Source organism: Ranitomeya imitator, chromosome 7 (assembly GCF_032444005.1).
Source record: "Ranitomeya imitator isolate aRanImi1 chromosome 7, aRanImi1.pri, whole genome shotgun sequence".
NCBI classification, from domain to species: Eukaryota; Metazoa; Chordata; class Amphibia; order Anura; family Dendrobatidae; genus Ranitomeya; species Ranitomeya imitator.
The window spans coordinates 158,020,046-158,043,525 of NC_091288.1; the positions used below are offsets into that span (position 1 = coordinate 158,020,046).

The 23,480-nt window shown below is 44.5% G+C and overlaps 1 protein-coding gene across 5 annotated transcripts in view; it reads right to left on the bottom strand.

Annotated features, from left to right (window-relative positions):
• Nucleotides 1–23,480, bottom strand: part of EEF2KMT (eukaryotic elongation factor 2 lysine methyltransferase) — a 53,293-nt gene that overhangs the window by 19,401 nt on the left and 10,412 nt on the right. The window contains exons 1-7 of one of the 5 annotated variants that reach the window (XM_069733966.1): nucleotides 18,985–19,040; nucleotides 17,672–17,756; nucleotides 16,169–16,285; nucleotides 14,600–14,656; nucleotides 13,788–13,868; nucleotides 11,671–11,772; nucleotides 795–928 (exon numbers count right to left, since the gene is read on the bottom strand). In XM_069733966.1, coding sequence (XP_069590067.1) covers nucleotides 795–928; nucleotides 11,671–11,772; nucleotides 13,788–13,868; nucleotides 14,600–14,656; nucleotides 16,169–16,285 — 491 coding nt within the window. In that variant the 5' untranslated portion in view covers nucleotides 17,672–17,756; nucleotides 18,985–19,040. Of the gene's footprint in view, nucleotides 1–794; nucleotides 929–11,670; nucleotides 11,773–13,787; nucleotides 13,869–14,599; nucleotides 14,657–16,168; nucleotides 16,286–17,671; nucleotides 17,810–18,839; nucleotides 19,041–23,480 lie in introns of those variants that run through there. The other 4 variants (XM_069733967.1, XM_069733969.1, XM_069733965.1 and 1 more) reach the window with 4 other exon arrangements.

Here is a 23,480-nt window from a genome sequence, read left to right on the forward strand (position 1 = left end):
ATGCTCCTAGAATGGACTAACAGGCCACCATAGCTGGTAGACCCGGAGATTGACATGACATCCTTGGGTTGCCATGACTACCATCGGGCCCTTGCGTTGACGTCACTGGGGGTCCGATCAGAAGGGAGAAGGGAGAGGGAGCTCCCGTAAATGATGTGATAGATATTTATCGTGGCATTTAGGGGGATAAACAGCCTGAGGCAGTGCAGGCACCGCCACTTGCTGTGACAGCCAGAACACAGCTATTACTTACGCAGAGCTCCCGGCGGCGATCACGCGGGTGCAGTTACTGAACCAAGCACGCTCGCCATGACGTAGCTATATGTCATTGGTCAGGAACCCCTTCCCAACCATGACGTATTAGGTACGACAGATGTTATGAAAGGCATAACATTTAAAAAAAAAAAAAGTTTTATTTCACTCTGCAACCACAATTACATCCTGTGTATAGTTCAACATGAAAGAAATTGGTGAAAGTTCCACTTGGCTCCTGACGCCTTTAGCTCTACCAAAGTAAATGAGGAATCAGGGCAAATTCTTCTTGTAGCTGGGGAAGAGTGAGCCTATTCTGATATATTGTGATTTAGGCCTGAAATAACTTCAACTGTGTAGAATAAAAAAACTCCTATAGAAGTTCACAAATCTCTGTCTGGCTATTCCTCTACTATTTGGTCTAATTAACTCAATCACTGCAAATTAAGAGCCGCAGTATTTAGGCAGTGGGCAATTATTTTAAGCAAAAGCAATATAGAGGATATTTAGTGAAGGGAATGGAATAAACAAAAACTGCTTACCGATTTCTGAAGATTTCATTATTTTCAATTGCCCATTCAGCTAAGGATAGAGCGGCTTCCCATGTCACTAGGCCTGTGGTTCCTCCTGAGATCATTGCGACATTTTCAGCTAACGTTACAAGGTCCCCTGTAGGCTGAAAAACAACGTTTATTACACTGGAAAGGTGTTCTATGATCGACAGCAAAGGCTACAGCTGTAACCTAAATGGTCACAATTGTGACCACAAATTACAAAATGATATTGGCATTAAAGGGACCCTGACAGTGGATACATGCTGCCCGATTCATGGCTGCATGATTTCAGCCATGATTGACAGGTCTCTCCCTACACATGCACACAGAGAGAGACCTGACACTCCAGGGGAACAGGTGGGGACTAGTCACCAGTGCAACTTGGTCCCTTGCCAGCTTTTAAGGTATGTTTTTCTCTGAAACGCCACAGTGATCGAGTCAAACCTACAGTGTTCAGCATAAATAAGCTACAAATTTGTCAGAAAACTTGGTTCCTATCAGAATCAACATTTTCTTTGGGATACCATACTTCAAAATACTCCCACAAATGTGGGCCATTGATTGCAAACACAATGTGTTATTTTGCACACTAAAAAAAAAAAAAAAAATTAAACATTTTGTTTTACTAACATTCATTCAAAACCATGTTGCAAAAATTAGTACACCCCAATGAAAGCCTTAGGCTACTTTCACACTAGCGTCGGAATTGGCCCGTCGCAATGCGTCGGGCCGAGATTCCGACGCTAGCGGTGTATGCGCCGCACAACGGAGGCAGCGGATGCATTTTTCCGGCGCATTTTTCCAGCGCTTCCGCTGCCCCATTGTGAGGTGCGGGGAGGTGGGGGCGGAGTTTTGTTTTTTGCTCCCGGCGCTCCGCCACAACACGGCGCAACCGTCGCACAACGGTTGCGACGTGTGGCAATGCGTCGCTAATGTTAATCTATGGGGCAAAAACGCATCCTGCAAACAACTTTGCAGGATGCGTTTTTTGCCATAAACGACGCATTGCGACGTATTGCAAAAAACGCCAGTGTGAAAGTAGCCTTAGACGCAAAGCTAAAGGTTAGACTGCAAAATTCTAATTAACAAGATTTCAACAAGAGGTAAGTGTAATTATTCATTAAGCAGGTGTTCAACAGACAACCGACTATAAAATGGAACTACTTAAAGAAAACCTCTTCCGATTTCATGCAGTCAGCAATTGCACCACATGGTAGAGAAATGCCACAAGCCCTTTGAATGAAAAACATTTATCTACACAAGAAAGGTGAAGGCTTCAAAAAGATCAGCAAAGCTTCACTTATCAGTCGCAATACTGTAGCAAAAGCTATACAAAAATGTAACAAAGAGGGAACAGCAACTATCTCAGACACATTCAAGCCAACCATGGAAGTTAACACTTAAACAGGAGCATCTTCCGATAAGAAGGGTTGAAGAAAATTGACATGCAAGTTCGATACAGGTAGCTAAAAAAGATGAAAGCCAAACAGGGGTGAGTTTTTTCCCATGGCACAATACAGTGCACACTGCAGAGGATTGGCATGCACGGGTGTTGTCCACAAAGGAAACATCTTCTAAAGCCCATGCGCAAAACAATTTGTCCATATTGAAAAATATAAAGACTACTGGGACTCTATACCCTGGAGTAGTGATGAGCAAGTATACTCGTTGCTCGGGTTGATCTCCGAGTATTTTTAAGTGCTCAAGATTTAGTTTTCGGTGCCTCAGCTGCATGATTTACAGCTGATAGACAGCTTGAATATATGTGGGGATTTCCCTAGCAAACAGGCAACCCCCACATGTACTCAGGCTGGCTAGCAGCCGTAAATCATGCAGCTGCGTCAACAAAAACTAAATCCCAGAGCAGTTACAAATACTCGGAGATCACCCGAGCAACTAGTACAATCGCTCATCACTACTCTGGAGTAATGGGACCAAAATAAATGTTTTTGGATCTAATGGCTTCAAAATTGTATGGCGTCAAAAAGTACAAAGAAAAATGCACGACGCCTACAGTGAAACGTGGTGGTATTGTACTTATGTTGGGCTACATGAGTCCTCCTGATGTCGGGGATCTACTTTTCATTGATGGTATCACAAATTCATAGATGCACTGCTCTATATTGAAAGACAATGCTACCACCACTCCATGTTCTTGGTAGACTTGCACTTTTCCAACATGACAATGAGCCAAGATACATATTTAAGACCACTGTTGAATTTCTGAAGAAGAACATGGTGAAACTGATTCAGTGTCCAAGTGGGTCTCCTGATCTGAACTCAACCAAACACCTATGGTGAATTCTGAAGACACAAGTTGAGCGTCACTCTCCATTCAGCACCAATGCTCTAAAAGAGGCAGTTCTTGAAGAATGGAAAAAAGTTAATTTTTCACTTACCGTAATAGCTGTTCTTCGTAGTCTTCATGGGGACGACGACAAAGAACCACAGGTTAGTTTGCTTCTACATGAAGGATGACACTATTATTGTGATTAATTAGAATTGGCTCCTCCCCAACACACTATACCCTGCCTGCTGAAGCAGGCTTCCTCAGTTTTGTGGATAGCAGTAGGAAGAGAAAAGAATTAAGGCAAGAAGAAACAACTAAACACCCAAACAAGCAACCATGGGAGGGAGCTGTATCCCCAAAGAAAACTGCAAGAAATAAGTAGATTTCATACTTACTGTAAAATCTTTTCTCGTTGATGTTATTGGGCGACACAAAACCACAAGATATCCTAAAGCTGTCTCTAGGGTGGGTAGTATTAAATATCAAGCCATTACCACATAGTTTTCCGCCGTAGCCTAAGAGGAAGTCTGAGCTACTACCGCCTGCAGTATCTTCCTACCAAAGCTTGCATCTGCCGAGGTGAAAGCTTGCACCCTGTAAAATATAGAAAAAGCATGCACCGATGCCCAAGTAGCAGCTTTAAACAGCTGCCAAGCCGATGCCTGATGACGAACAGCCAAGGAAGCTCCCACCGCCCAAGTAGAGTGTGCCCTAATCCTAAAAGGAGACACTATGGCCTTAGCCTTATAAGCCTGGATAATAGCAGTCTTGATCCACAGGGCAATTGTCGCTTTAGAAGTAGACTGACCCTTAAGGGGACCCTCTGGTATAATAAACAAAGAATCATAACACCTAAATGAGGCAGTGGCTGGTAAAAAATACCTTATGGCTCCAACAAAATCCAACCTGGGCAGAGCCTTCTCCCTAGAATGAGATGGTGCCAGGCACAACATACCGTATATTCTCGAGTATAAGCCGAGATTTTCAGCCCATTTTTTTGGGCTGAAAGTCCCCATCTCGGCTTATACTCGAGTCATATACCCGGGGGTCGGCAGGGGAGGGGGAGCGGGGGCTGTGTAGTTATATTTACCTACTCCTGGCACGGTCCCTGCAGTCCCTGCTTCTTCCAGCGCTGCATCTTCTTCCTGTATTGAGTGGTCACATGGCACCGCTCATTACAGTCATGAATATGCGGCTCCACCTCCCGTAGAGGTGGAGCCGCATATTCATGACTGCAATGATCGGTAACTGCGAACCGCTCAATACAGGAAGAAGATGCAGCGGTGGAAGAGGCAGGGACTGCAGGGACCGCGCCAGGAGCAGGTAAGTATTACGGGGAGGGGAGCGCTGTGCGATATTTACCTGCTCCTCGCTCTGGTGCGGCTCCGTCTCCAGCGTCTTCTTGCTGTGACGCTCAGGTCAGAGGGCGCGGTGACGTAGTCAGTGCGCGCCCTCTGCTGAGCGTCAGTGCTGGAGACGGAGCCGCACGAGGAGCAGGTAAATATTGAAAGCACCGGCGTCCTGAGCAAGAGAGAGGTGAGTATGTGATTTTTTTTTTTTATTGCAGCAGCAGCAGCATTATATATTGCACAGCTTTATATGGAGCATCTATGGGGCAATGATCAACGGTGCAGAGCATTATATATGGCACAGCTTTATATGGAGCATCTATGGGGCCATAATAAACGGTATGGAGCATCTATTTTTATTTTTGAAATTCACCGGTAGCTGCTGCATTTCCTACCCTGGCTTATACTCGAGTCAATAAGTTTTCCCAGTTTTTTGTGGCAAAGTTAGGGGGGGTCGGCTTATACTCGGGTATATACGGTAGTTAAACAACATCTTTATTAAGGTGAAAGCTCAATACCACTTTCAGGAGAAAAGACGGAACTGGCCTCAACACTACCTTACCCTGATGAAGACAGAGACGCAATCTCTGAGACCCTCCTAATAGAAGTGATGTCTATAAGGAAAGCTGCACTCTGTCGTGCTAAAGCATGTAGATATGGAATAAATGAAATATGAATAGCAATACTGGTCTGGATAATAAGAAAAAATTGAGACCCTTAGCATATAATTGGCCAATTCACGCATGCCCAGTATGAATAACTCTCTTAGGCTGAAGTCTGAATTCCTGGGTAAATGTGGATACCTCTCTATAGTCTGTATTTATGGGTAGGTAGGATCCTGCTATAATTAAAACCACCGCATGATGAAGGGCGGAGTGCTCAGTCAGAGAAGAGTCTGACCCAGGAATTCAGACTTCGGTCTAAGAGAGTTATTCACGCTAGACACATAGGGTCCCAACACCTTGTCGCTGGTTGCTGTGCATGCATGAATTGATCAAATTATGTGCTAAGCGTCTTAATTTTTTCTTACTATCCAGAACAGTATTGTTATTCATATTGCATTGATTCCATGCTTTAGCACGACAGAGTGCAACTTTTTTGTATATTGTATATGGAGGTGGCTGTTCCTAGTATGCGCCTATTCACATTAGCTTGGAAGTGCCAGTCAGTCTTTTGTTATTTATAAGGAAAGCTACCTTATAAAGAAACAAAAAGTGCAGAGATCTCCTCCCTAACCCAAATATCACTGACTGTCCCCCACACCTTTAAAAAGAGCGGCTGGCCCTGAAATGAGGAAAGAGTGCTTCTGATGCCTGTTGCCTCCGATATATCTTATCTAACCTGGTCCCAAATAAGTGAGACCCTTAGAAAGGTAGACCCGTCAAAGATATCTTTGAAGCAAGGTTCGCCCTCCATACTTTCCGGTGAATTATGATGCTAAAACTTGCACCTAAGCAGACCACTCCTTCTCATCCACGGATGCTCTCTTTGCGGCGTCAAGATAGACGCCCAGGTGAACGCTGCAGGCAGGTTATAATTCATTGAAGACTTGGTTGCGTTTCTGACTTGTTTTCAAGCCACTTAGGCTACGTTCACATTAGCGTTGCGCGCCGGTGCGTTTTGCGACGTGTTTTTTAACTTGTTGCATTTTCTTGCGTCCGACGCTAGCGTCGAAAACGACGCACGTGTCGGAAAACGCAACAAAAAAAACGCACGCGTCCCCCATGTTAAACATAGGGGCGCGTCGCCGACGCAACAGCGACGCACATTAGCGGAACGCTAATGTGAACATAGCCTTACAGAGTGCGAGTTCCACATTTTTCCTTAGTTATCTCTACCTACTGATATAGTCCCATACAGAAGTGCTGTTTTTCAGATCCTTTTTTCTTTTTTTAAAGATGCTGAACAAAGATACTTCCCTGCTGTGCAATCTGATCAGTGATCTTGGCTAATCCCAGATCCTGGTAACATAGTAACATAGTAACATAGTTAGTAAGGCCGAAAAAAGACATTTGTCCATCCAGTTCAGCCTATATTCCATCATAATAAATAAATACCCAGATCTACGTCCTTCTACAGAACCTAATAATTGTATGATACAATATTGTTCTGCTCCAGGAAGACATCCAGGCCTCTCTTGAACCCCTCGACTGAGTTCGCCATCACCACCTCCTCAGGCAAGCAATTCCAGATTCTCACTGCCCTAACAGTAAAGTAAAGTAACCAGCCAACATACTGCCATAAATTCCTAGCCCATGCCTTTATCATATTGAAAACCCAGGTAGCAGAAAAGGCTCGACAAAGGGCAAAAAAGGCTGCCTCAAAAGCGGACTTCGCCACAAAACTTTATATGCCTGTCCGAGGAATCCTTAAGCGCCGCAATTTCAACAAGAGGTAGAGTGGTCACCTTAGATAAGAGAGATACCGGAGTATCTATCACCGGTGGGAGTAGACCAAGAAGCCACCAGCTCTGCTGGGAAGGGATATAAAACCTCCATACGGCTATGCTTCTGAGAGCATCGGTCTGGGTTGTTCCCATAGTAACATAGTAACATAGTTAGTAAGGCCAAAAAAAGACATTTGTCCATCCAGTTCAGCCTATATTCCATCATAATAAATCCCCAGATCTACGTCCTTCTACAGAACCTAATAATTGTATGATACAATATTGTTCTGCTCCAGGAAGACATCCAGGCCTCTCTTGAACCCCTCGACTGAGTTCGCCATCACCACCTCCTCAGGCAAGCAATTCCAGATTCTCACTGCCCTAACAGTAAAGAATCCTCTTCTATGTTGGTGGAAAAACCTTCTCTCCTCCAGACGCAAAGAATGCCCCCTTGTGCCCGTCACCTTCCTTGGTATAAACAGATCCTCAGCGAGATATTTGTATTGTCCCCTTATATACTTATACATGGTTATTAGATCGCCCCTCAGTCGTCTTTTTTCTAGACTAAATAATCCTAATTTCGCTAATCTATCTGGGTATTGTAGTTCTCCCATCCCCTTTATTAATTTTGTTGCCCTCCTTTGTACTCTCTCTAGTTCCATTATATCCTTCCTGAGCACCGGTTCCCAAAACTGGACACAGTACTCCATGTGCGGTCTAACTAGGGATTTGTACAGAGGCAGTATAATGCTCTCATCATGTGTATCCAGACCTCTTTTAATGCACCCCATGATCCTGTTTGCCTTGGCAGCTGCTGCCTGGCACTGGCTGCTCCAGGTAAGTTTATCATTAACTAGGATCCCCAAGTCCTTCTCCCTGTCAGATTTACCCAGTGGTTTCCCATTCAGTGTGTAATGGTGACATTGATTCCTTCTTCCCATGTGTATAACCTTACATTTATCATTGTTAAACCTCATCTGCCACCTTTCAGCCCAAGTTTCCAACTTATCCAGATCCATCTGTAGCAGAATACTATCTTCTCTTGTATTAACTGCTTTACATAGTTTTGTATCATCTGCAAATATCGATATTTTACTGTGTAAACCTTCTACCAGATCATTAATGAATATGTTGAAGAGAACAGGTCCCAATACTGACCCCTGCGGTACCCCACTGGTCACAGCAACCCAGTTAGAGACTATACCATTTATAACCACCCTCTGCTTTCTATCACTAAGCCAGTTACTAACCCATTTACACACATTTTCCCCCAGACCAAGCATTCTCATTTTGTGTACCAACCTCTTGTGTGGCACGGTATCAAACGCTTTGGAAAAATCGAGATATACCACGTCCAATGACTCACCGTGGTCCAGTCTATAGCTTACCTCTTCATAAAAACTGATTAGATTGGTTTGACAGGAGCGATTTCTCATAAACCCATGCTGATATGGAGTTAAACAGTTATTCTCATTGAGATAATCCAGAATAACATCCCTCAGAAACCCTTCAAATATTTTACCAACAATAGAGGTTAGACTTACTGGCCTATAATTTCCAGGTTCACTTTTAGAGCCCTTTTTGAATATTGGCACCACATTGCTTTCTGTAACACACTAGTAAACTCCACATGGTTGGAAAAGGATCTAGCCACTGCTTACCCTTCCTAAAGAAACCTGTTATGGTAATGGGAGGAGGCAGCGCAGCTGTCACTCCCAGAGAGGTGTCCACTGCCGACCTAAAACTATCCATCATCTCCCTTAGTATTACCAACTGATATGGATCCAGGACGAGTGCACAATTACACTCTGTCCATCAAACAGATGGATAGCGCCTAACCTAAGACAGGTTTGAGACAGACCATGCCTCCAACCAACACTACCCTAAACCGAGGAAGCCTGGCTCCTAGTGATGTGTCGTTCGCGAACGATCTGACACAAAGAGCCGGCTCCCTGCTGTGAACGATGGGAGCCGGCACGCCAGTGAGAGCCACTAAAATCCCTGAATGGCTCTCACTAGGCGTAAAATACTGGACTTCGGTGGGCGTAACCCCGCCCGCCTGAGCAAAACTCCAGCCACTCATTAATTTCATTGGTTTCTAGCAAGTGGGCGGAGTTTCTGCTGTAGGTGGGCATGGTTTCGGGCGCCTGAACACACATTCAATGGGGATCCGTTTAGCCAGCTCTTTTTAGTGAGCGGAGCCATGAGAGCCGGATCACCAAAAAGTGCCGGACTGCCCATCACTACTGGCTCCAGCATGCAGGGTATAGTCTGCTTGGGAGGAGCCAACTTTATTTTATTGTCTCCCATGGGTCTGTGTCCCCCAATAAGACGAACGAGAAAGCTGCTGTAGATGTTGCAGTATGTCGCCAACTTCTTCATTCCATGCCTAGATTACTTGGAGCTGTCTTTAAAATCTACGAAGGTCTTACAAAATATTAGATGCAGTATGTTTTGATATGGGTGTACTCATTTTTGCAAGAACCAATTTACGTAAAACTGAAAATTTTGGCATGTTACAATATTAACCTAACTTTCATGTTATGGGTTAAAAAATGTTCTATGAAACGCAGCCTTGTCAAAATGTAGGAAATTGTTCCTTTTTTCAGCGAGATATTGATTTACATTTTACTTTTCAAAGGGGTGTACTGATTTATGCTGAGCATTGTACCTGGCTGGAATCATACAGCCAATGTCTTATTCGCGATGCCCGTGGATGGGGCAGCATGTACCCACTGTCAGTGATTTGGGATGCCGCTCATATGACGTTATGCCCCGAGCTCTATGTAACTGCATGCATTCAGGGGTTTGGACGGCATGTAAGGGATCTCTTAATTACTCATCTTCATATCAGGAAGAGCCTGTCCTCATTAGCACAATGTGGAAAGCCTGATTAATTAGACTGCATTGCAGCCATACCATTAGGTTACCGAGAGTCAGGCAACCAAGCATTGACTGTTCTCTACTCATTTTCTTTACACGTGTACAAAAAACAGAATTCAGCATTCTGAAGGCAATTCTCATTAAGCCTTAGGAGGTGAATGTTTGGAAGGATTGCAGCAGCAATTTCTGATATACAGCTTTAAGTGACTGGTTGTTCAGAAACCAATAGTACATGTGTAAGTAAGAAACTCTGTAATAGAAGAAATCTGCCTCTTTCACCTCTTCATCTTTCTTTCTCAAAGCTGATTTTCAAAATTGTCAATGCCCGGGTAAAATCTGTCTTCGCATACAGACTTTCCCATCACTGATATAGGAGATGACAGTGCCCATAAAGGTCTATGGAGAACTGAGCCTGCGGCTTGACTGCAGCTCCTCCCCTTCCATAGAGTTTTATAAGCACCAACAGTCCTCTACTATACTGTGATAGGAAAAGGGGTCCTCACTGAATCTAGATTTTAACCATGTATTGAGAGAGAAAGATCAATCCAGGAGGAGAAAGAATCTAATATATCTACTAAGCTATATTAAAAAAGTTGCATATTTTCATGTGTACTATTGATTTATTAAATAAAAATTAAAATGATGGCTGGTTTTTAAGAAAATCATGCAGGCAACCATTGGGGCTTATTCGTTTCGCATTGAATGACACCTGCTTTATTAATTTGGAAAAACTAAACATTCACAACAGAAACCACTTCTAAAGTGACCGTACATATTAGGCTAAGTTAGAGGCGGCATCGGGGTTTGCATCTAAATCTCAAGAAAGTAGGATTGAGTGGAACCCCTGATGGAGCCATTTAGGATAAGGGGGTACACAGTAATTTAGGCCTTTATTCTGGCAGTGCCTGACTGTTTGAGGCTACTTTCACACTGGCGTCGGTACGGGGTCGTCGCCATGTGTCGTACCGACGGACAGTGTGTTAAATGTAGCACAACGTGGGCAGCGGATGCAGTTTTACAACGCATCTGCTGCCCCATTGCGATGAGCGGGGAGGAGGGGGCGGAGTTTCGGCCGCGCATGCGCGGTCGAAAATGGTCGACACGACGCTCAAAAAACGTTACATTGAACTTTTTTGTGTGTCTCGTCCGCTAAAAACACGACAAATCCGTCGCACGACGGATGCGACGTGTGGCCATACGTCGCAATGTGTCGCTAATGCAAGTCAATGGAGAAAAAACGCATCCTGCGGGCAACTTTGCAGGATGCGTTTTTTTCTCCAAAATGATGCATTGCGACGTACGCCTAACAACACAAGTGTGAAAGTAGCCTAAGGCAGACACAAAACCATAGTTTACTATGCTAACGGCACACATTGCTGGAGCGGAAGCAGTGAGCTGTAGCTGAGAGATAGACGTGCTCAGGTCTCTCACTGGATGGAGACTTCATGGGTCAGCTAGGAAAGCTGAGAAGTATGTGTGTTGGAGCTGCAGAGAATCATGTGCAAGCAGCAGCCTGTTCAGTGTAAACTGTGCCCAGCGTTGGACACTTCTGTTTGGAGCTGGAAGCTTCTGACGCTCGGGCTGAAGGGTATACAGAGACTGGTGGGATCGGGGCCTCTTCTGTGTATGAAGTCTGCTCCGGAAGTAAGTACTGTAATCGGTTAGGATGAGCCCACACTGATATATGTGCCTGCTGAATGAACGGTTTACATGTGGTCATACCTTTGTACCCAGAAGAGGCCGTTTTTGGTTTCGAATCCTTTAGAGTTTTATGAAAAGTAATAAAACTGCACGTTTGGACCAAACCGCATTGCCTGTGTGAACGCTACCTAATGCCTTCCTGAGAGTGTGAATCCTTACCCATGTAAAGCTAAATGAACGAGACGTCTCTCTTGGCTCCAGTAAGGTTAGTGCTGCCTTATTATTCCTCTCATTAGTGTACCCGCCAACACTTACCAAACAGTAGCTTTTGTAGCAAACTGCAGCGTCTTCTGAATTTAAGATTTCCGCCAATACGCCATATAAATCATCCAGAGGTTCTGCTCCTGTACGCTCATGCTGCAGAGAAGGAGGAGTGAAGAATTACGAGCCTAATATCATCTTCAATATGTATAATTCTCAGCACATAATACGTCTTCACTATGCAGCTTCATATTTAAATAGAAACAATACAGTTGTACCCACAGAGAAATGTACGGCTTTTATTCACAGACGACGTGTAGAAAATAGCAAAACAAAGAATGATCCATCTGCTGCGCAGCGGAGAAGATTTACACAGCAGCTTACTATAATCATTATACAAAGTTAAAGGGTTATCTGGGACTTAATCTTACCCGATGGAGCTGAGAACGTGCAGACAGGCAGTTGCTAACTTCTTGCCTCTTCTGCTCACCACCGATCTCTGCTGGCTCAGAGTGGAAGCGGACTGCTCCCGCCGGCAATGCTGTGGATTTCGGTGGCGTCACATCCACAAAGCTCTGCTCTGTCAATGGGGCGTCATTGCCGATGTCATGCTGATCGAAAGCGGGGAGTTGGCTTTCAATCAGCAAGATGTTAGCAGCGATGTGTCACTTATTAGGCTGTCTGCTGTGGTCTCAATACAATTAGTGTTTTATCAGCTGGAGGTTATCACTGCCAGATTAGGTCTCACGTGCAGGAGGCCTGATAAAACCGATTGTATTGAAACAGCACATAGCCCAGTAAGTGACACATCCCTGGAATTGGGGTCTCTGCCACTACATAATAATAATAATCTTTATTTTGATATAGCGCTAACATATTCCGCAGTGCTTTACAGTTTTGCACACATTATCATCATCATGCTAATCTCAGATAACAGAACAAACAGCTCACAGATTCCCTTACACTCATGGCCTGCCCCATTTTACACACATCACCCTCCTGAGCGAATGTGTATACAGAGTTTTCGGAGAGCCTGATAAATCACTTAAAGGGAATCCATCAGTAGGGTTGTCCCTCCTAAGCCGTCTACATGGGCATGGAAGTCATAGGAAGCTCAATAAAATGATACCTGGATATCTGTGATCCGATGTTTTAGATTTATGAAAATATGGATATTATAGATCGTATCATGCCACAGAGCAGGCACCGCTGCCTGAGTGATTAATGTGATTTTATTTTATTTTTTTAAACAATAAGATATACAGTAATATAAAATAGGGGGCAGGTCAGTGAAGGATCAGTAACCTGTCATAGGCCATAAGGATGGATATCCGAGCAGAGCATCACATAAAGACGCCCCCAGAGGCCGCCCCGAAGCACGAGAATCTCATTAACTGAAAATGCTGAATAAAGAACAACCACAAGACGGATTTCATCACCCAAGGTATTATTTTAATCAGTATAATGGCGCCAAACTGACAGCGCCTGTAGTTTACTGAGAACAAACCTGCTGACAGGTTCCTACAAACAAAGTACACTTTAATCAACGGAGCTTGGAATAATAGTAACTTCCACAATTGGATGTGATTAAATAAAATGTTCCTGTGCTGAGATAATCTTATAAATGTGTCCCTGCTGTGTACTGTGTAATGCCTGTGTCTGACCGTACAAGAACATGGTCTGATCATACCACAGGTCCTGGGAACGGAGAGGAAGCAAAAGAGTATACAGACAGGACAGCATGAGATCACAGCTGATTCTTTTTGTGAGGCAAAACATTTCCCTGCCTGTTTTTAAGCAATGTTTTACCTCACAGAAAGAATCAGCTGTGATCCCGTGCTGTAATGTCTGTTTACTCTCTTTTGCTTCCTCCCCTTCCCAGGAGCTGTGGTATGATCAGACCATGTTCCTGCACGGTCAGACACGGACATTACACAGCAGGGGCACATTTATAAGATTATCTCAGCACAGGAACATTTTTGTTAACACATCCAATTGTGGAACTTATTATTATTCCAAGATATGTTGATCAAAATGTTGATTAAAATTAACTTTGTGGGAAAACCCCTTTCAGACAGTAGGCAGGAATCTGTCTCTACATGGTCTCAGCAGTTTCTGAGCTGGGAACCTCCTTTCACCAAAATGTACAGTGTGAATGATCACCTTTTTACCTTTTTGATTAACTCGGATAAAAATAGTCTTCTGTACTGTAATGATGGTGGACACTTTTGACAAACTGGATGATTGATGGTCTGTGAAGAAGAAAGGCACGCATTAGCAACCAAGTAATACATAGTCTACCACAGACCAGCACTGTACTATATTTATCAGCAATGGAACTACAACTTCCACAATGACCTGACTGCATAAGATGCAATTACCCAATAGTGTGATTAGTTTCTAGACGGATCAGCATGCCCCCCTGAATTAAAAATGCTCCCACTTGCCTAAGGCTAACTTCGGATTACGTACCAGAAAACTTCCCCTTAGTAAGTGTCTCCTTTATGTTACCATTGAAAGGGTTGTTCCCAATATTTATAAAAAAAAAAAAGGCAGAAAAAAAAAAAATCTAGAGAACTAATACCTGGTGAATTCCCTGCCACCACGTTGGACCGCCGCCTCAGCTGTTGGCACAAAAACCGGTGGGCCACTGAAGCTGCTGATTATTAGTTCCTTTATCAAAGTCCCTGCATTGGAACCATTTTTATTTAAAAATCCAGGTCAACCCCTTTAATTAGTCTTAGGCCACGTTTACACGTTCAGTATTCTGAAATTTTCACCCACTCCTGATGAAAAATACTGAACGTGCGAATGTGGCCTTATACAGATTATTTTTTATCAATAGAACATGCAAGCACCGGGTTCAGCAGTCATTTATGTACACTTCATCAAGACGGAAGCACAGATAGTGCTGTAAGCTGGTTTCATGAAAGTACAGGACATCAGCAATGGTAATGATCAATAGCAGAGGAATTGGTTTTACCTTTTCCAAAACACTGAGAGCAAATGAAGGCTGTAGGCTCAACTGATGGTCCAATTCCTAGAGAAGAGAAGCATGGGATAATATCAGATCAACAGGCAGAACTGCAGAGACTTGCTGGGTACTCTGCTCCCGCTCCGGGGCAAATAAGCAATGTACGGATCCCCGGCTCTAATTCTAACTCTTAATAACAGCTTTCTTACTAGTAAGACTACTAATAGAGAACAACCCTTTCCCAGGCAGGTGGGTCCCAGTATGATGCAGCGTTACCACTCGATCAGTAGTATTTGCTCTTTAGGCTGCATTCAAACATCCATTTTTCACATCCTTGTTTCATCCCGTTTTATGACCCATAGACACACATCCGAATTCATGTAGTCAATCCATTAAACTCAGTACATGTCATATTCTTATTGGTTTTTGTGGATCAGACTCTGTCATTAAAGCTTATGGAGATTTGTTAAATACAAATTAAAAAAAAACAGAAGATGTGTTTTACATCAGTTTTTCATCCATGTTCAATCAATGCATTGCTAAGTGACAACTAAAAAGTTTGGCATTTACCTCCTTCAGATTAACAAAAACATGCATAACACATGCAAGAGAAACGTCCAGTTTTTGACAGATGAAAAACAGGTAATAGATGTGTGGATGCGCCCTTACTGAAGTAACTGTCCCCTCACAAAAAACATCTTTCCAATCCACTGACTAACAAGAGGCTTGTAACCTAGAGCTGGGGATCTGGTGGATAGAGGGGATCTGGTGGATAGCGGGAGGATAGAGGGGGGAAATCTGGTGGATAGAGGGGGGAAATCTGGTGGATAGAGGGGGGAAATCTGGTGGATAGAGGGGGGAAATCTGGTGGATAGAGGGGGGAAATCTGGTGGATAGAGGGGGGAAATCTGGTGGATAGAGGGGGGAAATCTGGTGGATAGAGGGGGGAAATCTGGTGGATAGAGGGGGGATTCTGGTGGATAGAGGGGGGGATTCTGGTGGATAGCGGGGGGGGATTCTGGTGGATAGCGGGGGGGAAATCTGGTGGATAGAGGGGGGATTCTGGTGGATAGAGGGGGGGATTCTGGTGGATAGCGGGGGGGGATTCTGGTGGATAGCGGGGGGGATTCTGGTGGATAGCGGGGGGATTCTGGTGGATAGCGGGGGGGATTCTGGTGGATAGCGGGGGGGATTCTGGTGGATAGCGGGGGGGATTCTGGTGGATAGCGGGGGGGATTCTGGTGGATAGCGGGGGGGATTCTGGTGGATAGCGGGGGGGATTCTGGTGGATAGCGGGGGGATTCTGGTGGATAGCGGGGGGGATTCTGGTGGATAGCGGGGGGGATTCTGGTGGATAGCGGGGGGGATTCTGGTGGATAGTGGGGGGATTCTGGTGGATAGCGGGGGGGATTCTGGTGGATAGCGGGGGGGATTCTGGTGGATAGCGGGGGGGATTCTGGTGGATAGCGGGGGATTCTGGTGGATAGTTATCCACTCTGGAAGGGAGAAGAAACTCCTTCCCCTTAAGAAGGAGCACTAACTTTGCTGATCAAACAAGGCAATCAGGTCAAATGTCACCTTCCATGGCAAGGTTCCAATACGCCGGCAACAAAGAAAGTCTCTCTGGAAGGCATCACACAATGCTGCTTGATCGGGGTCCATAACCTGGTCACTGCAAGGCAACTGAAGATCCATCTAGCAGAGAAATAAAGAGCAGAATTAAATGTGATTATCAGAAATGTCAGTGATTTGACACATTGTACACACAGTTTTCATGGTTACGTCTTGTACCAATCTCCTTATTAAAGGGGTTCCCCACTACTGTAATGTGAGAACGATGATGACCAGGATGGTCTTACAGCTACCAGCACCCCCGGTTAGCGGTCTGTATGCTTCATCTTTGGACCCACTGTTGAGCAACAACTCTCTGAATATATCTTTTACTGCCTATTTCTATTAGTGTGTACCCACATTAGCTACATTCCACCTAATATTAGAAGAGGCCAGAGAGTGGTAGCCATTGTGACTCCCTTTCCCAGGAACCACTGATTGATGCCCCGCAGACACATAGGACAAGGAGCTCAGCTCACCCATAGAGAGCCCTTTAATTAAAGATGTCTGCTAATCATGTGAGGCCTGTGGATTTCACTATTTATCAGACTGGTAACACATCCGTTTTATTTTGTGGACCAAATATCCGTTGGGAAGAAAAAAAAAACGGAAACGCCCATTGTTGATTCATGTCACAGATCAAGCTCACCCACTCAAATCATTTTTTTTTTTACTATTTAACCGCTTAATGACCTACGACGTAAAATTATTATCATAAGTTGCTAAGGAAAGCAAGAATCTGGCTCAGGAGCTTCATCCCAGGCAGATGGCGGCTGTGTTATACGGCAGGCATCTGCCTGCAACTGAAGCGGTCGGAGCTTGCTCCGATTGCCAAAGTTTAACCATTTAAATGCCATTCTCAATCACATACCAGCTTCCATCGAATGCGCCCCCCACTTCCCCTGCTGACATAATAGCTGGCACCGATGGGAGGACCACAACAGTTGGGCCTTTATCTGCCATCGTGGTCTTCCTGTGAAGCTCAGTCACAGACTGACCTCCATGGGAGACGGCAATTAGTGCGGGATATATAGTATAAGTGATCGACCAATCACGGGTTCAAGTTCTGTAGAAGGCCTAAAAAAATAATGTAGAATAAAAAAAATAAAAAAAAAGTAAAAAAACTCAACTCACTGTTTTTTTTTTGCATTCAAAACACAGAAATTAAACACATTTGATATCGGCATGTCCAAAAAATTCCATTCTATCAAAATAAAAAGTTACTGAAAGTGCAAACTAAACGCCCCAAAACCTGCTTTTCATTTGCTGCACTTTTCCCCAAAATTCTATAAAAAGCGATCAAATCATCATAAGAACCCAAAATGTTATTAGTAAAAATGTCAATTCAGCAGAAAAGAGAGAAAAGTTACAGATCTCAGAATAGGCTGACAATTTTTTTTCACAAATTTCAAAACGTTTTCACCACTAAAATAACAAATAAATAAAAACCTGAACATGTTTTGTCATCACCTTTTCACAGCACTTGGAATTTGTGTTCCGTTTTCTGCACACGGGATGGTAAAATGGATGGTGCCATTAAAAAGTACAACTCGTCCTGCAAAAAAAACAAGCCCTCGTACGGCCAAATTGACAAATATATAAAAGTTATGGCTCTTGGAACGAAGGGAGAAAAGTGAGAACTTTCCCGGGTGGTTGGTTAATGGGCGGCAGGAGAGGCTTGGTTGGAAATGTAGCTTTTTTTTTTTTTTTTTGAGAGAAAAACAAATGGAACAAGGTTAGTAAAATAAATGTTGACATTGGCCAAACCTGGAGATCAACCTGATCCGGAGAGACAAAATAATGGCGTCTGAATGAGGCTCTGATGGGAAATCTGTCATGGCTTCTGCTCACACTGGGAGCGCCACAATGATGGTCACAGAACAGGCGTGAGACCCTTAAAGGGGCGGTCCATGGAACATAAGCCATCTCCTATACACAGGACATCTATAGCGTACCCGATAACTAATCGTGTGCTGGGGTCCACACTGATCAGGAGAATGGAGGCCTGACCGCTGCTCCATTCATTCACTATGGGGCTGCAGACTTGGCGTTTCCCCCCATAGGAAATGAATGGAGCGGAGGACAGGTGTCCGACCCGCTCCGCCATCTTGTAAAGGGGCTCCGAGTCCCCAGTCCTGCGGATCAGTGCAGCCCCCCGCGGTCATCACCTAGGTTACCATCCATCCCATGGATATCCTAGGGGGCAACATGAGGAGGCCCCCAATAATGTCTAATGCACACAAGCCTGGATGTCTGACGCAGGTCGTACGGCAGTCATGGTGCAAGAACGGGGAGAGGAGCGCCGCGCTTCCAAAGCCTCAGCCCATTCTTCAGTCTGTACAACATTGTCTCAGGTTTCCTCCAGGAGCAAGAAGCCTTGGCACCACACACAGAGCATGGATCTTGGGGCAGGGGCATGAAATGGCTGCGTTCCCACAGTAACCAATCAGAGCACTGGTCTCATTTTTTAACCAGCTCTAGTACAATGAAAGCTGCTGTCTGATTGGTTGATATGGGCAACAAACAGTTGTTTTTTTTTCTTTAAGACAGCTTCATCAGTCTGCCCGTCTGTTTGCTGCGGTGTAATGAACACAGTGACAGAACACCAGCTCTAAACACTACTTCGGCGACTACTGACTGTGTATACACACTGTGGAGACTCTCCCTGCGGAGCGGTGCGTACAGCGCAGTCACACTGCACCACACCACAGCCATGTCCGACAGCGGAGAAAATGAGCGCCGCCCTCTCCCGCGCACCCCGGGGCCACACAGCCGTACACTACCTCACTGCAGCAGCACGCACTGGTGGGGTGAAAGGACCTTCGCTGACGTCATGCGCACGTGAGCAGTCACGTGTGTGGGCGGAGCCGGGCTGCCAGCTGCGCTGCAGAGCGGTGTGGTGCGCTCTTCTCTGTGCGCTGACGGTGCAGGCTCCTGTATAGCGGCGGTGTGGCCACAACACTGCACCGGCCCTGACATGGCGGCTGGGAGCGCCCACACCAAGCCCTGCAGGCAGAAGTCCGCTCATCTTATGCCCCAATCCTAGGGAAAGGGTTTCTCTAAGGGCCCCTTTCCACTTGTGAGAAAAACGGATGAGTGCAATCCGATAAAAAATCGGATTGCACTCGGACCAATGTTAATCAATAGGTGACATTCCATTAGCGATTTTTTTCCCAGCCGAAATCGGACTGAGAAAAATCTGTGTCGGCTGAGAAAAAAATCGCAGCATGCTGCGTATTGCTGCGATTCTCGGACGAGACTCGCCAATGCAAGTCAATGGGTGCGAGAAAAAAAACGCACAGCACTCGCACCATGCGAGTGCTGTCCGATTTTTACGCACCCGTGTCCTTAGAAAAACCGGCAATTCAGCGCAGAGTACAGTAAAATCACACTGACAGGTTAGATTAGAGTAGATATATACACATAGAATAGGTATATATACATATATATGTCAGGGAGACACCTATATATATATTTATATTTAATGCAGCGTGAGATAGCTTTAAAGCTGGTAATTCAATTGCCGGCTTTTGCTTTCTCCTTCCTAAACCCGACATGATATGAGACCTGGTTTACATACAGTAAACTATCTCATATCACCTTTTTTTTTTCATATTCCACACTACTAATGTCAGTAGTGTGTATATGCAAAATTTGGCCGTTGTAGCTAGTAAATTAAAGGGTTAAATGGCGGAAAAAATTGGCGTGGGCTCCCGCGCAATTTTCTCCGCCAGAGTAGTAAAGCCAGTAACTGAGGGCAGATATTAATAGCCTGGAGAGGGTCCATGGTTATTGCCCCCCCCCCCCCGGCTAAAAACATCTGCCCCCAGCCACTCCAGAAAAGGCACATCTGGAAGATGCGCCTATTCTGGCACTTGGTCACTCTCTTCCCATTCCAGTGTAGCTGGAGCTTTCAAGGAAAGCTCCCACGATCTATGAACAGCCAGCAGAGGGCGCCTCACCGCAAATGCAGGTAAATATAGGTCATTGATCTACTTTACCTTCATTCCCCGGGGTTTTGCAGCGAGGAGCAGCCTGCATTAGCAGAACTCCTGGCTGCAAAATATTTTAACCCCTTCAGAAGGATTTACATCGTTGGACTTTACAGATCTGCAGAGGGTAAGTATATTGTTGGTTTATTATGTTTTTTTTGTTACAGAACGAGGGTCTTCACTGAGTGGATTGGGCGTTAAATAAAATATTACAACACCCTTTGTTTTTATTTCATTAAAATAATTTTTAATAATGTGTGTGTGTTTTTTTTAACCCTTTCATTCAATTGGATTAATAATGGATAGGTGTCATAATTGACGCCTCTCCATTATTAATTTGGCTTAATGTCACCTTACAATAGCAAGGTGGCATTAACCCTTCATTACCCCATATCCCACCGCTACACGGGAATGGGAAGAGAGTGGCCAAGTGCCAGAATAGGCGCATCTTCCAGATGTGCCTTTTCTGGGGTGGCTGGGGGCAGGTGTTTTTAGCCAGGGGGGGGCAATAACCATGGACCCTCTCCAGGCTATTAATATCTGCCCTCAGTCACTGGCTTTACTACTCTGGCGGAGAAAATTGCGCGGGAGCCCACGCCAATTTTTTCCGCCATTTAACCCTTAAATATAATAGCTAGAACGGCCAAATTTTGCATATACACACTACTGACATTAGTAGTCTGCAATATGCAAAAAAAAAATGGTGATATGAGATGGTTTACTGTATGTAAACCATGTCTCATATCATGTCGGGTTTAGGAAGGAGAAAGCAAAAGCCGGTAATTGAATTACCAGCTTTAAAGCTGTCTCGCGCTGCATTAAATATAAATATATATATATAGGTGTCTCCCTGACATATATATATATGTATATATACCTATTCTATGTGTATATATCTACTCTCATCTAACCTGTCAGTGTGATTTTACTGTACTCTGCGCTGAATTACCGGCTTTTCAAAGGAGACCCGTGCGTAAAAATCGGACAGCAATACGGATGTCATACGGATGTTGCGATAAAAAAATCGCATGACACTCACATGACACTCGCATGGCACTTGCAGACGTTACATCAGTTTTTTCGGTCCGTAAATCGGACCGTTTTTTTCTCACACAAGTGGAAAGGGGCCCTAAAAGTGATGACTATTTGTAGGACCTGCAATGATTATGATAATCTCTGGAGTGAGTCATCATCAGGCAGCTTATTGTCTGTCCCCATTGACATCAGTATTGTGTGATTAGTGGTCTCAGGCGGTTAGTGACATCATGGAAAGTCCTGATGTTTTTGAGAACTTTATTCATCAACCGTGTGTCCCCAAATTAGCGTTATGGCTTTGCAAAAGTGAATTAATTTGCATGAAAAATTTGTAATAAAAAATTAATTTTGTAAATCTATTTCCATTTATTTCACGGTATTGCCTTATTTAACATAGTTACCTAAATTGTCGGGACACTTGATGTCCTATGATAAAATGGAGGTTATTCTCGGATTCAGCGCACCAAAAAACAGAAAGATTATGTGCAATAACCAAAACAGCTCTTGAAATACACTGTGTGCAGAATTATTAGGCAAGTTATATTTTGATCACATGATACTTTTTATACATGTTGTCCTACTCCAAGCTGTTCAGGCTTGAGAGCCAACTGCCAATTAAGTAAATCAGGTGATGTGCATCTCTGTAATGAGGAGGGGTGTTGTCTGATGACATCAAAACCCTATATAAGGTGTGCTTAATTATTAGGCAACTTCCTTTGGCAAAATGGGTCAGAAAAGAGATTTGACGGGCTCTGAAAAGTCCAAAATTGTGAGATGTCTTGCAGGGGGATGCAGCAGTCTTGAAATTGCCAAACTTTTGAAGCGTGATCACTGAACAATCAAGTGTTTCATAGCAAATAGCAAACAGGGTCGCAAGAAGCTTGTTGGGCAAAAAAGGCGCAAAATAACTGCCCATGAATTGAGGAAAATCAAGCATGAAGCTGCCAAGATGCCATTTGCCACCAGTTTTGCCATATTTCAGAGCTGCAACGTTATTGGAGTAACAAAAAGCCCAAGGTGTACGATACTCATGGACATGGCTAAGGTAAAGAAGGCTGAAAAACGACCACCTTTGAACAAGAAACATAAGATAAAACATCAAGACTGGACCAAGAAATATCTTAATACTGACTCATCAAAGCTTTTATGGACTGATGAAATGAGAGTGACTCTTGATGGGCCAGATGGATGGGCCAGAGGCTGGATCAGTAAAGGGCAGATAGCTCCACTCCGACTCAGACGCCAGCAAGGTGGAGGTGGGGGACTGGTATGGGCTGGTATCATCAAAGATGAACTTGTGGGACCTTTTCAGGTTGAGGATGGAGTGAAGCCTAACTCCCAGACCTACTGCCAGTTTCTGGAAGACAACTTCTTCAAGCAGTGGTACAGGAAGAGGTCGGTATTGTTCAAGAAAAAAATGATTTTCATGCAGGACAATGCTCCATCACATGCCTCCAACTACTCCACAGCGTGGCTGGCCAGTAAAGGTCTCAAAGAAGAAAAAATAATGACATAGCCCCAGAGGCGTAGCTAGGATTTTGGTTCAGGGAGGGTGAAGCTTCTGAGTGGGCCCTAGCCAGGTGACCTTCATTACAACTTGGTTACGCTCCCTAATAGTGGAGGAGAACCTCAGCAGGTGACCGCACTGTTACTGAAGATAATCTCTATATAAAGACCAATATAGATATTACCGCCATATGGTCAGTGGTAGATACCATCCCTGCAGAACATATAAGAGATCACTGCACAGTTACAGATAATGACTTACTGCTGACATTCTTTATGATGGAATCGCTCATTTTTCCCGTATTTTCCATCTGGCCCAGACCGACATGACAACTTCTTCCAGCTACAACTCGTCTGCAGAGAAAACAGACACCTTTCACTTCACAAATTCCAGCCCCATCACCATCTATTCCCAACCTGCACAATCCCCTCATCCTGCTGATACCCCAATACTGAGCCGCTGCTGCCGTATGTGTCCCTATTATTGTCCCTGATACCCCGATACTGAGCCGCTGCTGCCGTATGTGTCCCTATTACTGCCCGATACCCCATTACTGAGCCGCTGCTGCCGTATGTGTCCCTATTACTGCCTCTGATACCCCAATACTGAGCCGCTGCTGCCGTATGTGTCCCTATTACTGCCCGATACCCCATTACTGAGCCGCTGCTGCCATATGTGTCCCTATTACTGCCCCTGATACCCCAATACTGAGCCGCTGCTGCCGTATGTGTCCCTATTACTGCCC